General features: G+C 40.8%; 1 protein-coding gene across 1 annotated transcript in view; it reads right to left on the reverse strand.

Annotated features, from left to right (window-relative positions):
- frya (furry homolog a (Drosophila)) overlaps positions 1-16,780 on the reverse strand; it is a 43,116-nt gene that overhangs the window by 16,314 nt on the left and 10,022 nt on the right. Inside the window, exons 4-39 of the mRNA XM_034113214.1 lie at positions 16,024-16,163; positions 15,802-15,892; positions 15,593-15,672; positions 15,408-15,488; positions 14,342-14,510; positions 13,965-14,057; positions 13,762-13,860; positions 12,985-13,086; positions 12,498-12,601; positions 11,873-11,981; positions 11,632-11,718; positions 11,235-11,406; positions 10,963-11,095; positions 10,661-10,768; positions 9,877-10,132; positions 9,556-9,738; positions 9,377-9,463; positions 8,515-8,774; positions 8,191-8,380; positions 7,818-7,942; positions 7,475-7,532; positions 7,194-7,285; positions 6,277-6,449; positions 5,647-5,807; positions 4,980-5,090; positions 4,332-4,486; positions 3,756-3,855; positions 3,487-3,658; positions 2,834-3,090; positions 2,599-2,745; positions 2,333-2,501; positions 2,088-2,166; positions 1,918-2,000; positions 1,271-1,421; positions 974-1,077; positions 144-329 (exon numbers count right to left, since the gene is read on the reverse strand). Of these exons, the coding sequence (XP_033969105.1) occupies positions 144-329; positions 974-1,077; positions 1,271-1,421; positions 1,918-2,000; positions 2,088-2,166; positions 2,333-2,501; positions 2,599-2,745; positions 2,834-3,090; positions 3,487-3,658; positions 3,756-3,855; positions 4,332-4,486; positions 4,980-5,090; positions 5,647-5,807; positions 6,277-6,449; positions 7,194-7,285; positions 7,475-7,532; positions 7,818-7,942; positions 8,191-8,380; positions 8,515-8,774; positions 9,377-9,463; positions 9,556-9,738; positions 9,877-10,132; positions 10,661-10,768; positions 10,963-11,095; positions 11,235-11,406; positions 11,632-11,718; positions 11,873-11,981; positions 12,498-12,601; positions 12,985-13,086; positions 13,762-13,860; positions 13,965-14,057; positions 14,342-14,510; positions 15,408-15,488; positions 15,593-15,672; positions 15,802-15,892; positions 16,024-16,163 (4,867 nt within the window). The remainder of the gene's footprint in view (positions 1-143; positions 330-973; positions 1,078-1,270; positions 1,422-1,917; positions 2,001-2,087; positions 2,167-2,332; positions 2,502-2,598; positions 2,746-2,833; positions 3,091-3,486; positions 3,659-3,755; positions 3,856-4,331; positions 4,487-4,979; positions 5,091-5,646; positions 5,808-6,276; positions 6,450-7,193; positions 7,286-7,474; positions 7,533-7,817; positions 7,943-8,190; positions 8,381-8,514; positions 8,775-9,376; positions 9,464-9,555; positions 9,739-9,876; positions 10,133-10,660; positions 10,769-10,962; positions 11,096-11,234; positions 11,407-11,631; positions 11,719-11,872; positions 11,982-12,497; positions 12,602-12,984; positions 13,087-13,761; positions 13,861-13,964; positions 14,058-14,341; positions 14,511-15,407; positions 15,489-15,592; positions 15,673-15,801; positions 15,893-16,023; positions 16,164-16,780) is intronic.

Consider the following 16,780-nt stretch of genomic DNA (forward strand, 5'->3'; position numbering starts at 1 on the left):
TCTTGTTGTGGAAGTTTATCAGAACAATGGGTAAAGCCAAGCTGCTCAGTCAACAGGTCTACTTGAACATTTCAGTAAAGATGAATGTATTTGTACACATCAAATCAAACAAGTGAGTAGGATTAAAAGACATTATTATTTACCTGAATGTGAGTACTCCGGCTGAAGACTGGGTTTGCAGGTGAGGGTCTTGGTGCCGTTGATCTCACGTGTCTGCAGTAGGACTGAGGCGATGGCCTGGAAGTTGCTGTTACAGGACAACGTGATGAGCAGGTGCAGGAGGAGACGCTTGCTGTGCTCGAACACCTCTGGACGATAGTGATCCATACCTGAGGAGAGAAACAGAACAGTCAGCCTGTTTCAGCGCACTGTGGACTCAAACACTAGTTTGTTATAGCCATGACAAGAGTTTATTTTATAGTATGCTTCTCCTCGCTTCACAACCTTGATCTCAAAATCTATTATTGTATCTGTCTGTTTAATACTACATTCCCACACACTTTATACTTAAAATTCAAAAAGGAAATATCTTATTGTACTTAAAATACCTAACAAATTATTTTATCCAAATCTGGAATCCACCATAGTCCTTAAATGCAGTAATCTGGAAGAATTGTACTGTAGGGTATTACAAAAGTTATAGTACTGTTGTTGTCATCATTATAACAATTAATATGTTTTTTTGAATTGTTGAATTTATTAGAACAATTAAAATGTGTATTCATTTATTTCAACACATTTAATTGATAATTGTTTTGTCAATGTCATTTGACATATTTGTTCTTTATATAAAGAGGCATGGCAATACCATGTGTTGCTCTCATTAAAAATAATTATTCAGAATAAAAACATTTGAAATTGTGACATTTGTACTGTATTACATGAAATATTTAGAATTTTGAGTATCGTGTCATAACTTGGATAGGATTTTAACAGAAATGACTGTAATAATAATATTATAATTAGAACTCACCCAAAAACAAGGCATGTAGCAGCAAAGGCAGGTGCATGGCCCAGTCCTCCCTCACACTGTGGTCCACCACCATCTCTGTCATGAAGATGACTGCTATATTACACCTAAAACAAACAAAGCACATGTCAACTGTAAAAAAAACCTCAATCAAATGAAACACAAAAATACAACTAAAGAATTGTGGCAAAGATTGAAGATCTCATTACCCCTGACTATTCTTTAGCAGTGACTAGCAGCAGTTCTGTCTTGGCTTTTTAAAATGAGCACACTTTGCAATAATGTATGCAGCAGTCTTACCTGTGCAATGGTCCTCTGGGAGTGATGGTCTCTGGCAAAAAGTCCACCAGTGGAGCCCAACATCCTCCATTCAGAGGCATGGGCAGAGGATTGGGCTGATTGGTCTCAATGACAACCATCAGCCAATCAGAATATGGTGAAAGAGGTTCACCTAAAAAAGTGACAGAAAATGATATTGCTGACATTTGTCTCGCACACATATGGAACATTTCAAACATTTAGTGTCTATGGATTGGCCAAAGCTGGACATGGGAAACAGTGAAGATGCAATTAAATGATCTACAACAACAACAACATCAGAGAAGAGAACTTAAAGCTAATTGTGAAAAGGGGGTGTTGTTTTTATTGTGGAATTAGTCCTCCTCACATAAGTCTGCAGGACTAATGCAGATCAAGAGAGTATAACAAAGCTGTTTTTGGGTCACTTGCAGCACTGCCGAGGCCCTGGGCTTGACTGCTTTTATTTCAGTGCCAGTTCTCACAGAAGCCTTTTAAGAACCTCAGGGCACTTTGCACTGCTCATGCATTATCAATCAGCCCATGCCGGCCACCATTTTACCCTCAAGGCCATCCTGTGTACTTCACATTCACCAGACCATGACCACCACATTTGCTTCAAAGGTTGTCTGGTACAGAAATACACTCACTCTTATCTTCATCGTAAGATCCTCCTGAACTGTTGCTGTAGCGTGATTCCAGGCGGTTGTGGGCTTTCTTTATGTGGCTGAGCCTGAGGTCAGAAAATAAAATTAATCATGATGGGTCTTGCTGAGACTATAATTAATGCAATGATAAACTTCTAGAACATGTTGAGTACCTCTCCTCATTCTTGGTATCGTCTGTGTCAAGGAAGCTTTCATGGCCAGGAACAACCGTATTGCTACTCGATGTGGTGCCTAGAAAAAAGAGACAAAATCATATATTTCACAGTACGTTCAAGGAAAGTCAGTTGACCATGATATTTAACACCAGCTCCGCTTCATATCCACCACTGGGATCTGTACAGAGCAACACCATTTTATGTGGTTCATTCGATCTGTTCAGGGTTTTTTTCAGATGTACCTGAGGCTGCTGTTGAGGCCTTGCTTGTAGCGGTGAATCGATAGAAAGGAGGGCTATCACAGTGCTGCACCACAGGGTTGACTGGATCCGTTTGTTGTAACTCAAAGATCAACTCCTCCATGGTTTGCATGGTGTTGTTCCGGCACAGATAGATCACCACCTTCTTGATCTGAACAAATATTACAGAATATCCGTAAGAAAACAGAAAGGACTAAAAAAGAAGAAGCTACGATATTTTCTAGTTGTGCCCAAATGATATATCTTACATATGGCAGGAGGGTGGTGTCACTGCTGACACCACATAAGCTGATGAGAAACTGCAGTGCGGTCCTCAGATTGTTGCTCCACTTCTCATTGCTGATTAAAGCATTCCAGGCGTTTTCCATCTCTTGTCCAGGTAGGTCATCTCCATACTAAGAGGGGTACAAAAAACAACATAGCATCAGCATTTATTGACTACCTATGACCCCTTTTCCTTTCATTTCCAAAACATGACTTTACCTTGGCGGTCATGAACATTAGGTTATTGAGAACCATAGATGAGGCCTGTAAGGAGCCCCAGCCATTGCCCTTCAGCTGGTGGGAGGAACCTGTGCTTGATGTCCGGATAGAAGCCTCATAATCTGAGGTGCAGGGTGTGAAGGATGGGAGCAGCAAGCCGCTATCCACCAACTCGATGTTACCGAGCCAGGGCAGGAGGTATGTCAGCATGATCTGCCTCCCATTGGGATGAGTGGTGGGGAACCTCTGGCTAACCTCTGTAACAAGCAGGGGAAATGCAATACCATCAGAATAACATCGGCAGCGACTGCCAGCGTTTTATTCTACATTGAAATCAAACACATACTGTATACTTAGTTTAACCATAATTGTCAGTTTAATTCTAATCCGCATTGAATTCAACCTAAACATAGGAGTTCCTTAATCTATCTAAGCTCTCAGTGTTTCTGTGGTCAGTGGGAGTGTCCATAGATAAAGATTGTGTGTGGGTCTTGGAGGAAGAAGAGTTCTCTGGAAGATGAGCAACCAGCATTTAGTGGGAAGCCATAAGAAAATGACAAGCCTGTGTGAGAATTACAGCAGGCAGAAATACCATAGCTAACCCTACTGTGGCCACACACACAGCACATATACAGTATCACACAAACAGCTACCTGAGAATAGAGGAAGTGTGAGTTCTGGGTACATCCTGGCCAGCTGGCTGGAGAGCTGTGGCAGGGAGACACTGTACAGAGGTGGCAGAGGGCCGTGGGTGCCGTACAGGAAGCTGTTTGGCTTCTGCTCCGTAATCTTCTTAGAATACACGAACAATTTAGCTTCAAGAATCTGTTGGAAGAAAGAGGACAGGTGAGTCATTCATCCATATGACCCAAAAAGACACACAAAAGCAGGAAAGGTTTCTGTGTTTGTTTGTGCATCTCACCTGCATTAGCTGCATTGAAATCTCATAGATTTCTCTGTTGGTGTCTGATGCCTTGAAAAGGACCAGATTCAGCAGTGTCACTATATCACTTGGGTAGTTTCTGCAAGTTGGGAAAGAGAGAGAAAAAAGTACTCAATGTTCAATGTAATGTGTGTTTCACATATAAAGCAAGGGGAAGGTCAACGTCAGACGAATAGTGAGCTCTTAAAGAGGATTAGCTGAGGTGATGTTTTGAGGCTTAACCTTATTTGCCATTGGTTTCATCACAGCCAGAAGGCAGTTTTAACAGCAAGGACGTTACGCTGAAATGAGCTAACTTCCCTTTTCAAAGGCGTTTTTGGAAGGTGTTGTTTAATCCCCTCCTTAGCTGATGCTAATGTGAACAACCCCTCTCGCCTGCACTTTCGCAGCAACTAGGGGATGGAGATAGGTATGGCAGGTAAACAGTTCACATCCTCCCTGATATGGCTTACTGATCAGGCCTGATGTACATTGCTACCATTGATGAAAACTGTGTTTGTGCACAGGCAGCTGACATTCACCCCCTGATGAAAGCATGATTGTGGCATTTCGTACCTGCTGCCACACACTGTAGCGATGGCTTTGAAGCAGCCTGAGGCCAGCTGGTAGGAGCCGGTGTAGCAGCGATCCACAGCCCAGTTAAATAGGTTGACCTGGTCGGCATTGAGCTCCAGAAGCAAGATGACAACTTCACAGCCAAGCTGGTGGACCTGAGACCAAAATAGATATCAACATCGTGTCATGAATTTCTCAATTTCACTTGGTTTGTAAGGATACCCTGTCAAATGTATTGAGGCTATGTGTATTTTTTCAAAGATCTGGGTGAATCCTTGTGAAATGAATAAGCTTTGCTTTCATCATACGAACAAGACGATAAATAAAATGTTCTTCTTAGTCTGCCAAGTGACTGCTATTTTTCAAGCCTGCTATTGATAACAAGAGCTCAAAGTCAATTTTGAAAAGGAAGAATGTGTGAAATAAACACTGGATTGCTGGATCACAGTAGACTGAAATAACTTAAGACTAATTGACTTTGATACCAAACTTGTCAACACTTCTCCATAATAATGGGGAGCATTTGGCAATTGTTATTGTTTGTATACAGGAGTTTTCATAAAGCAGGCCTCAGCAAGCTATCAGATGAGCTTTCTATGTCAGCGCTTTGTTTAAATGCATCTTAGTGGTAAAGTATTGGCCACATACCCGCTGATCCTGGCAGGCGAGTATATTATCCAGCCACTTATAGAGGTATCCATCTGGAGAGAGGCCCACGTTATCAAAAACAGGCCCGCAGCACAGCACAGCAGACATAGCCTGGAAGAACAAACAGTGAACAGTTGTAATAGGAAACACTGCACATAGCTCAGAAAGGCAATAGGAAATGCGTGGTGTTATCATGTGGAATTAAATTACAGTGCTCATGTTTATTGACCAACAAAATCTGTTGTTTTTTTACACCTAGAGATAAAAGTGGGTCGTGATGTAATAATCAAAATGATGAAGCCAAAACATTTGCGCACACTTTAGTTTAGAGAGTTTACTGTATTTCAGTTTGTCTTGTGGTTGGAAAACAATCCATACCAAACAGTATAAATAACTTAAAGACACAATCTGATGATGATGCAGAATCACTGTAATGCATGGGGCTTGCTTCACAACATATATTAGATCATTATCCAAAATGGATTTATTCTATAATAGTCAGAGGTAATTTGGGGATCTATTCTGCACCTTTTCGTAAATCTTTTGTGATCAAAACAGATCAGTCCATTACAAAGATACATGTTTCTTCTTCTTCCTATTAAGCCTTAGTGGGTAATAGATGAGTAAGAGTTTGTGAAAGACAACTGAATGGTTTACCAGGGTTTACCTTTAGGGCACAATATTGATATCTTGTGATCTGGTGATTCCTGTCACTGTAGCGGTCCAGAGGGGTGAACATGATGCTGAAAGGTCCGGCCCACTGACTGAAGAGGATGAAGAGGTGATGCCTCAGACTCTGCTGCGGAAACAGGAAGCGTCTGTGGTGCACTGGGGAGGGAGACAAGAAGGCCTGTCATACGTCTACTTATTGAGAGTCAGCTAAAAGTATTTTAAACTCTTAACTACTTAAAGTGAATGCTCCGCTATGAATAAGGGGGTGGAGGTCCCTTGACAGATCATTAGCCATCCAGTTGGGACTTGTCAATGCTTGGCAACCGATGAGTCATCAACTGTCTTTGCCTGCTCGGTCCTTAAGCTGAACTATTTTTGTTTCTACTCCCCTTGGGCTACTTCTAAATATAGATCAATATCAGGAGTCTTGTGCTCCATGTGCTATGCTAACCCCAGCCGAATGGAAGCCTTTGATCAAATTACAATTCAGAAACTAATATGAAGGAGAGATGGATTTTATCAGGCATCCATATAAAGAAATTAATTTAGACATTTATCAATCTGTCCTGCAGAGCATTGTCTGGCCTGATGAGAAAAGCCCTTAGGCTCAATGTGTTCTGCGTACCTGGAACACATTGGATGAGGTTGGCCACCATGGCGCTGAAGTGAGCTCGAATGTCTTTAAGGATCTCTGCATCTTTGTCATTCTCAGCTTCCAGGAGCATCCGGGTTAGATCCACATACTCCAGGAACAGAGCGCCCAGGGCAAGGGTGTCACGTTCCAGAGCTCCGTTTGTACTGAAGAAAAACAGGGAGACGCCCAACATAAAACTATTAGAAACCAAACACTACCTAACAGTTTTATGTTATACAACCAACAAACTTTAATACAGCAGGTCATTAAGAGGAGATATGAAGCACAAATGTTGATGATCCAGTTTTGTTATTCTACTTCCGCTCCGCCTTTGTGTACAGTGAGTTAGGGCTGTGCGATTATGGCAAAAATCATAATCACGATTATTTTGGTCAATAATTGATATCATGATTATTAAATACGATTATTCATTGACTTTGAAAACATCCATTTATTGAACTTTAAAACAAATACAAATAATAATTTGAACAGTATCTTTTTAGCTGTTGATTACCCTGAACGTATAATTCAACTGAAAAACCAATACAAAAAATAAATAAAATAAATTATACATTTATATTTACATTTAAATAAATAATATCAAAATAATAAATACCAATAAACAAGATCAACAAATATTTTGGAGCGCACTTCAACAAGCTACTAAACATATGTAAATATAATAAATACAAATAAATGAGACTAAAATAAATTAGATTAAATATGTTGCAGTGCACTGTCACAGCCAAGCAAAGCAAAATAATCGTTTTTTTCGATTATGTTGTTTTCATAATTGTGGCAGGCCAAAATCGTAATTGCGATTAAAATACGATTAATTGCACAGCCCTACAGTGAGTGTCATACAGTGCAGTTTGGGGCTGTAATGTGTCAACTACTGCCTCACTAACCTGTCACTGATGACACCTGCATCTGCCAGCAGCTCAAAGATCCGCAGCAGCTGCAGCCTCAGCACGTCTCGTCGTTCACGCCGCTTCTTGTTCTGGAAAAGTATAATTTAGAAAAAATCCTTCATTACAAAAGCGTTGGTAATTATATATCACAATTCAAATTAGTGGTTGGGATGAGTGAGCTATTTGATCAAATCACAGCCCACTATCTAGTTATTTGACCAATTAAAAACAACAGTATACATTTTGGTCATACTGTGCTATAAATACAATGAACCAACCTCAGGTCTTCTTTCTAACGCTTCTTTCATTAGGGGATGTAGCTCTTCCACAAGTTCCCTGTGTGTAGGCAGAAAAACATAAACAATCATCTTGAAGTAAAATATATATGCTTTATAATAATACATTTTTATTATCAAACCCCTTTTTTTATCAAACCCCTACTGTGAAAAGACTGGCAATAAATTCACACAAATACAGGTCAACAAAAAGACACTATTGCAGCTTAAATATTATCAGGGATTGCCGCAGTAGATTTTGAATGCAACAAATCAAAAATAAATGTGAAATTTGGTTTGTAATGCAAATATACTTTAGATGAAATCACATATTGTTCTGAAATACCTGAATACAAGGGAATTGGTACGACCGAAGCCCAAAACTAATGACTCTGTCAACTCAATGCTCTCTGTCCTCATCAGTGGAACCAGCTGCTTCAGAAGCCAGGCCACAGATGGGCTCCCGATAACCTGAAACATCAAACATTTATGGTTCAGTCACACAAATAAATGTCTAAACTGCACAAATTACACTGAGAGCCATTGAGCTAAGTGTCTGTGCAGTTAAAAACATATCAGCTGTGCCATTCATGAAAGACAGCTACTGTGTAATTTGATGCCTCGCGCTTATATGTCAACAAGCTCCGTATGAGCACCTGATCCTGGAGAGACAAAGCACTGAGGGAGCGGATGAGGCCAGAGGAGAGGGAGGCAGCTACCTTGTTATCGTAGCTGACACCACTGTCAGGCGTGGCGGCCGAGATCTCAGGTGTCGATGCTCTCAGATGGCCCGGGCTCATGATACTGGGCTTGGCAACCCCAAAGCAAAGGATCAGGTAGTTTCTCCACAGGGTTACATAATTGTCCCCACTGCCAGACGTGCTGGTCTTCTTTGCATACACTGGATTACTGAAACACAGAAAGAAAATAATTATTTGTAACTGAGTTGATGTGTGGGTTAAATCAGGGTGATATACTAACAACAGAAACACAAAGTAGGGATGTACAGATAATAGAAAATAGAAGAGTTGGAGGACACTTACTTTGGGTCCACTAGGGGCATGAGCATCTGCATTCGAGTGAAGGCGTAGGGCCAGGCGTAGCTGAGTGCTGTGGGGCAGTGTTTGGGCAAGTTGTCCTGTCGGAGGAGGCTGTACACACAGAGCACCCAGGGGTCCTTCACAGACTGGGCAAAGATCCACACGTGTGAGGGGCTCCTAATGTCATAATGACTGTTTACGAGCAGCGCGTTCCACTCCACAAGCCACTGAAGGTCCACGGGGTGGCCAGCTGGCAGGGCGGCCTGCAAAGAGAGAGGCACAGCAGGGTCAAAGGTCAGGATATCATAATAGCAACATTTTAATAAATTACACATCCTTATGTCTAGGAATAATTGATTCAATGTGAATAGGCAGGGAATAAAGGAAATAAATCATCAGATAATAACACAGTATAAAAATAACAATTTGATATCCCATATAAGGGCATTTCCTGTATTATCTGTTTCTCGAAAAATCTGGATTCTTAGCATCATGTTGACAGCTTTATGATTATATAAGGGAGAGTCCTAAGGTCAACAGCTGCTCAGTTACAGCTGTTCATTCCGTTTTTTACATGCCAGCTTACCAAACCAAGCTTTTGTCTTACAGTCAATGTAACAAGCATTTGCTGTTTATATGAGCCAGATTCCACATGTGCCCAGATATTTTAATGACACTTGATCTTTTCATGAACGTAGCTTGAATTTCTGGAGTTGAAGCAATTAATGAGCATCTCACATTTCTATCTGGAAGTCACCTGATATAAATACAGTGTGAATAGAATCCCAGGAAAAAAACGCAAATAAACTGTAGACACATCTTGATTTAGACGCGTAGGTTTAGTTACAAGCTATCAACAACTTACTGTGTCTGAGACTGAAACGTTGACAAAACTTTCCAGTATTACCGGGCTGAGCTGGTCCATGATGTCTATCATTGGTTTATCATCATCCTGCAGTGGACAAAACATAACATCACAGACTGTAAACACAAAAATGTATGTATTTTGTCTTGTGAGTCTTTTCAACTTTAGTCTCATTTTACCTCAGACTGTCCAATGGTCATAAAGAGACTTCGTATCTCTTTCAGTATAGCAATGGCGAGTTTTCGGGTGCTCAGCTGACAGGAGCAGAGCAGTACGAGCGCCAGTCCCTCCATCGCATGCAGCACAGTGGAGTGAGGACCTCGCTCTGCAGGTGTCTTGAGACTTGAGCCAGTCTGCAATAGCTATGACAGAAATATCAAAAAATAACAACAAGTGATTTCACAGAACAGAAGAAAACCTTTAAAAATGTCCTATTGTGATACATTTTTCCAACCGCTAATAGGCACAAAGGTAAGTCATAATTGTCACAAAGCTCGTACCTCAGCTGTGTGTATTTTTGCGTTGTCACAGCTCTTCCCTGGGGCGGCCAGCGTTAGTTTCCACTGTGTGAGCAGTTGCAGCAGGAGTTTGAGGGATGTATCCAACAGTCCCTGGTGAGTGTCCTGGACCTCACGTAACAGGAAGTTAGTGAAGCCAAACAGAACGTCGTCACGCCAGTCAGGAAAATCTACCAGCAGACTTTGCAAGGAGTTCTGGGCAATAAGTCGCAGCTCGTCATCCATGTGGATTGTCAATCTGACGACAAAGACAAGAAAAAACTAAATCAAACTTTCTTATACGATTAAACTTAAATTCATGTTTTAATACCAATAAGTAGGTTTCATTTCACTCCTCAAGATTACCCGGCAGGCAACATTTTATCAATGCACTATTAAGTTTGCCTGATGCACATAGTAGGTTTGTTACTAGTAACAGTGCTGATCTGAAAGGTGTTTGTCAAATTCGATTTAGACAGTGCCCCCCCCATTCTTCCAACAATAAAAAACAGTCATGATAGTTTTAGAATCATACAGTAAACATTGTGTGCCACAGTAAAAAGTACTATAGCTTTAGAAAATATGATTACAGTTGGCTGCAACAATAAAACATCAAAGTTGAAAACAAAAACTGGGACAGCAGGTAATTCAGGAACCTACTCAGTTGAGCTTGTTTCTACAAAACGCAAACATTAACAACACTTGATCTGATCTCCATGTAATTACGTGCCACCAGTGCTTTGTCTACTTTATAAACGGGTTTCTTCCAAAGAGAGGAGCGACTCACCGAGAGAGCAGGTCTATGAGCTCGGGCTTGGACATCCCATCAGGCAGGATGCGTGGAATGGCAGCGACACATGTCCTGAACAAGTCAATCTTGGGCTTCCTTTCACCTCTGAAAACATCACATTTGAAGTTTGAAAGGTTGATTGCAATGTGTTCAACTCTCATGTGATCAAGCATTGGGACAAATAACCCTACAGGGTTAATTCTTTTAAGGATGGGACTGGAAAAACATTTCACACTCGGGAGTTCTGCCAACTTTAAATATGTTGGCAGCTCTGATGACTGAATGACGTTAGTACTCACGTGATCATATCCTCAGGCTCCTTGTTCAACATCTGAGCGTTAGTCATCATCATGCAGCGTCCCACCTCCTTGTCCAAGTGTCTCAGGATGTTGTCAATAGCCTTCCGCACGTTAAAATAATACTGTGACATCCCTGGAGAAGGAAAAATGGTTGATATCAATGTAACATATCTGCACCATTTCAATTCCACATTCGATGATAGAGCAATCCCTGCTATTTGAATCCAAGCATTTCATTTTAGACATTCCTCACCATGGTCTGTCTCACTCACCAATGACTTTGGCCTCTTCATCTGTCAGCGTTTTGCTCAGGTATGTCTTCTTCACTCGGAGTGTATTTCCAGAGGGTAAAGTGCAACCAGTGTTAGGCATGGGAGGCTCGCCGTCCTTCTGCTGCAGTTTGTCGGCTACGACCAGGAATGCTCTCAGTCCAATATTCATTCTCTGCACAGAAAAAAGTTACTTTAAGTTGAGCTGAGTTACAATTAACGGTAAAGCGACATTTATTTTTAGATCGATAATATAACTAGTAGTCCATGTTTGACTTTATGTGACAAAAAGAGATTTGCTGAGTAAGATGTCATTCTAACCATAACAACACTTTTTGAACCAGGGCTAATTTACATTAGTATCCAAACACATCATATCAAGTGAATGTTGAATGCTTACCTCTGGATTAAGACTAAAGGCTTTTGCAGGTTTCCCAACACAAAGAAGGTCATAGATAATCTCTTTCATGGCAAAATCAAGTCTTTCCTGAAATCATACAAGAAAAGAAAGTGAGGTTGAGGAAAATGGCATGACTGTTAAAAGATACAAATACAACATTGTTTTTTAAGAGTAACTTCAAATGTCTTTTGTGTGACAGTGAAACTTCTCGAGTTAAGTTTGGCACCATCCTTGCATTTACCTGTGCAATAAACTGAATTATTTTGACAAAGATATTGAGAGGCATGTCTCTGGGCACCACACTGCGGGATCCTTTCGGGAAAAGGTTTGTTATAATGGTGTTGAGGCGGCTGTGGACACAGAGAAAATAACTTGTTATGGACACACCTTACATAAACATATACAACATTTTAATAAAAGGTTGTGTACAATTACATAGACAATTGTTTGTATGCACAGTACTTCATTGCTTGAAAGGAGGTTTATTTTTAGGACAAGTTTATATTTGGCCCAATTAACATGTTTAAAAAGTCTAGCTTGATCTGTTTGAGCTCAGGCTCATAATAAGGTGTGTACACAGATGCTGATAAACTGCGGCCACTGGCACTAACAGCCAGGTGTCGGCCTGACCCACGCATAAAAACAGAGCATTCCTTTTCCTGCAAACTCCAATAAAATCAGGAACAACAATGGAGGGTTTGCTGTAAAACTGCGACTGGAATTTACTTTATTGTTCTTCCAATACACCTGGAAATATTTTGTTAGTAACAACAAATGTTTCAGCCTATGTCATTAATGGGCATCTCACAGGTATTTACTGATCCATAAAAAACACGGTTATAAAAGAAAAGCATGTCTTTTCTTACCCCTGTGTTGCAGTGTTGCTCTCACACTTGATTCTGATCATGTAGACCCACAACAGTCGATAAAGGGACTCCAATGCAACACGAGCCATTTTCGGGTCTCTGCTCTGTAATACAAATGTAATAATAAAATTAATTCAATTACAGAACAATCTTTAAGTGTATTGTAGGTTGTTATACAATTACAGAATTACAGGGATTATTATTGTAATCAGATCAGGCTTATATACTATAATACTATAAAAGCTGGGTAGAATAGTTATAATAATTACAGCCTGGATTCATTCAGAGCACTATTTTCATGCCATGCATACAATGAAATACCAAGTAACTAAGTATATGAGCACAATTCGGTTTGACAACTGAAGCAGAGGCAAACATTTGACTTTGAACTGACACAACCTTAATGTATCTGAATAGCACTACTATATATCAAAAGCAAAGACCACTGTAGTCTGAATCAAAGCGGCTGGTTTCAAGGTTACATTACCTTCAGATTTGAGAGGCAGTTGTTAAGGAAGATATGCCATCTGTTGAGGAAGAACTGCTTCTGGCTGACACACAGCAAGCACGTCACCAACGGGTAAAACGCCTGCAGAGAACAGTTGGTGTTTATTTATTATACAAGGCATTGGTAAAATAGCTTCACATTGATTTAGTTTCAAGGATTATAGTTTCTACCTATTGCGATGGTCTGTTAAGGGGATACTTTGAGCAACTATGCAATATTTTGCAACCATGTCTGCATAAATGCAATTTAAGACGTAAGTAAGTTTACTTTTAAAAGACATAATGAGGTTTTCTCCTTTGGTTATGCTTTTTGCTGACAACACATCACTTTAAAATGTGTCTTCTTGCCTAATTGCTGCCTCAGGGAAATTCAAACCTTCTGTAAGAGCAAAGTACTGTTCCATAAGGGTTGTTGTCTTTCTATTTCACAGTGAACTGCCGTGGTGAGATGCTTTATTGAAAATACTTTGGAGGGAAGGGATGTTATATAAGGTATATACTCCACTGTGTTCATGCTCTATTTTATGCTTTGTAAAGGCAGCCTGTCTTCCCCTTATAAATTATTTCTAGTGTGGGCGATGACGTTCTAAGAGAGCATAACACAACAGTGACCTTGAAATGCTTGAGGATACACAGAGCCCACAGGCATCCAGGCAATGTAAGCATGCAGCATGAGGGCGTCAGAGTGAACATGGAGGTGTACAAAACGTACAGGGCCGACAATCAGTGTCAATTTGTTTTCTGCACATTAACTAACCAGTGAGTGCTTCTTCCTGGAGGACAAGTCCAGGGTTGTGTCATACAAGCTGTCCACAAAGTTCCTCAGGCAGGGAACGTTCACTTCATTCTTCACGGCCTAGGACCAGATCACATAAGGTCACATAACAAGACACAGTCCTCTCAAGAATAGTTCTCTTTTTCCATTTGAATTGATGTAAGAAATAAAGGAAAAACACTTACTGCTGCAACAGGAACCAAAATTTCAACAAAGAGACCAGCCAAGGCGTGCTTAATGTCTTTGTCCTTAACTTCCAGGAAATATTGGGCGCACTCCTGTTGAAAAGTCAGTGGTGAATGGTCAAATATACTGTATACACTATTGTTTAGTCAGGAGATAAACTGATTTGATACTGAATGGCCCAAGAATAATCTAATTCGTAGCTGCATACCAAAGCTTATAGGAAACATAGACAAGGTCAAAGGGCAGCATTCTTGACAATCTTGAGAATATCCTGTATATGTGTTTACGCAATGGCAATATAAGACTATATATGTGACGAGTATTAAAACAAATCATTCAAATATTATAGAGTAAGGATTATAGAAGTGTTTTGTACCTGCATGAACTGAAAAGAGGCTTCAAAATCCTCGACAGGATACATCTTTATTCGGAAGAACTTGACTCCCATAATGAGGCTTATGGTACTCTGGACTACATACGGACTTTGCTCTTTCTGCCGCAGCTCCTTTAGCTCAGTCATAAACTTCTTCTTCACAGCAGGAAACCTGAGAGAGAGAAAGAAAAACCTAAATGAGATTCTATATAAGGATGTGCCTCTATATCTCAGTCAGACAAATCCAAATTCAGCACTTCCTAAAGAAACTTTTGTCACTTCAGAGACGTGATGCAGAGAGAATATAGACCATTTTTAGTGAGCATGCATCCAGAAATACCACCCCACGTCTTACCACCAGCATGCAGACTCTGAGTCTGTGCCCCAAGATGAACTCCTTGTCTAGCACCTGATCCCTTGCCCAAATTGAACCAGAGATGGGATTCTTCAGCTCGTCTAAATTTAGAAGGTAATTCATCATGGGAGCTCACTATGAGCATCTCTTAACCTCTTCCTGGTGGTAGTGTACTCAAACAGAATAAATCCGTTTTTGGATCTTAATCGTGTGAGGAGGAAATGTTTATCATTTCCACACACACATTGATTGAGAAACCACATGTGAAAGTATGAAAAACAGTTCATGGTATAATTCCTGACCTCTTTCTTGACCTCAGAGGAAAGAAAATATTTCTCATGAAGTATCTCCTGCAGGCGATTAAGCAGGGCGCACTTTATAAAGGAGGTAAGCTCACTAACCATATCTCTATTTAAAGGGTTTGTTCCTTGCTGCAATGATCTGAAAACTTCAAATAAACAGACATCAATTTCCAGTCCTAGTTTGGTGTGAAGGAGACCTGTCTAAAAGTGTTTTGTTTCTACAGTCTGTTCCAGTCTCTTGAGCCGGGAGATGTTTTGCAGAAAGGCATTAGGAATGATAACACAGCATTATGATGTGGCATGACACCAAAGCCCATCAGAGCAGAGGATGAAGATTTATGTGCCAATGTAGACGGAGGGAAAACTAGAAAAAAATAAATTATATAATCATAGTTCTTTCTTTGGTACTTACTTGGACTGGGCTAATACTCCTATGATTTCAGCATAGAGGTCTGCTACAGTGTGCATGTTGCCAGTGTTAGGACCATGATACCTGAGGGAAACAGAACGTAAGACAATTTAACTCCAAATAACCAGTTTAAGAACTAGCTAAAACTGAAAGAAAGAAGGACAATTGTGAAAATAACAGGAGCTCACCCCTCTTTGTATCTAAAGTGCTTAAAGGCTAAGTTAACGACTTCATTGACCAAACTGTCAAGGGCCGGGTAGAGCGGCATCTAGTTCAGAATAAGGGAACAAAATGGCAGGAGAATGAATGTTCAGGAACAACATATTAACAGTTTTTTCTAATAACAGTTCTTCCTTAGTGAGTTGTATATTACAAAATATTAAGATAGTTAAGTCACCTGTTTCAGAACTTCTATAAGTACAAGAGAGAAGATGAAGTCGATTGCCAAATCCCTCCTTTCAAGTAGATAATCTTTCTGCTGCTCATCGCTGTTAGAGAAACAGAACAAGAGATACACGTTTTGTTTAATCATACCGTGCATGTGAGCTTCACCATTGCTTGTGTTACCATTGTTGTGTGACACATTGTTGCACGCAGTGAATAATTGAATGATTCTCACTTTTTGGACTTGGTGTTGGATCTTGGACGGTACTCATGCAACTCCTCCTCTAGTCCATTTTGTCTTTTGTACCAGTCAAACAGCGTGCGCAGGATGGAGGGAAGACAGTACTCAGCCAAAGAGCTCATGGTGCTTATCAGCTGGAAGAAGAAGACGTACAAATGACTGTTTGTGTTTGGCAGTTAACATACCAAAGCAAGGGATGGCTATCAGTGTTTCCTTTGTTTATTTGTGCAGCAATTTAAAGCCAATTTCAAACAGCACGACAGAATTCATTATTATTACTGCATTTGAACAATAATCGGAGGGAGGGAGCTTTTAAGTAACAACCAAAGCTTCGTTAATGGAGAGAGATGGGATTGAAGGGTGAGCTGGTCCCTTTTTAGACTAAGCAGAGAGACAAGGTGCCCATGGGCAGCCTCCCTTACTAATGGGGGGGGGGGGGGGGGGGGAGGGAAAGGAAGGAACGGGTGGGATGGGCAGGGCACACAGGAAGGGAGGAGAGTGTAGTTGGGCTTGGGAACACAGCGAGCCCTTCATTCAGCACGAGGCCGGAGAAGAATCCTGGCTCTGTGTGGCTGCTGAAAGGCCTCACGCAGCAGCACAAACACACCCCTGTGGCTGTGAAAGGGCCCTCTCTGCAGACCCCCCCCCCCCCCCCCCGCCCCCGACCTGAAGAACACACCTTGCAAAGAGCCAGTGCCAGCTCCGAGGTAAACACTCCTGCCCTTCACTGGCTCTGAAAGACCTTTAGGGA

The sequence above is a fragment of the Trematomus bernacchii genome, unplaced genomic scaffold, assembly GCF_902827165.1.
Source record: "Trematomus bernacchii unplaced genomic scaffold, fTreBer1.1, whole genome shotgun sequence".
Classification (NCBI taxonomy): Eukaryota; Metazoa; Chordata; class Actinopteri; order Perciformes; family Nototheniidae; genus Trematomus; species Trematomus bernacchii.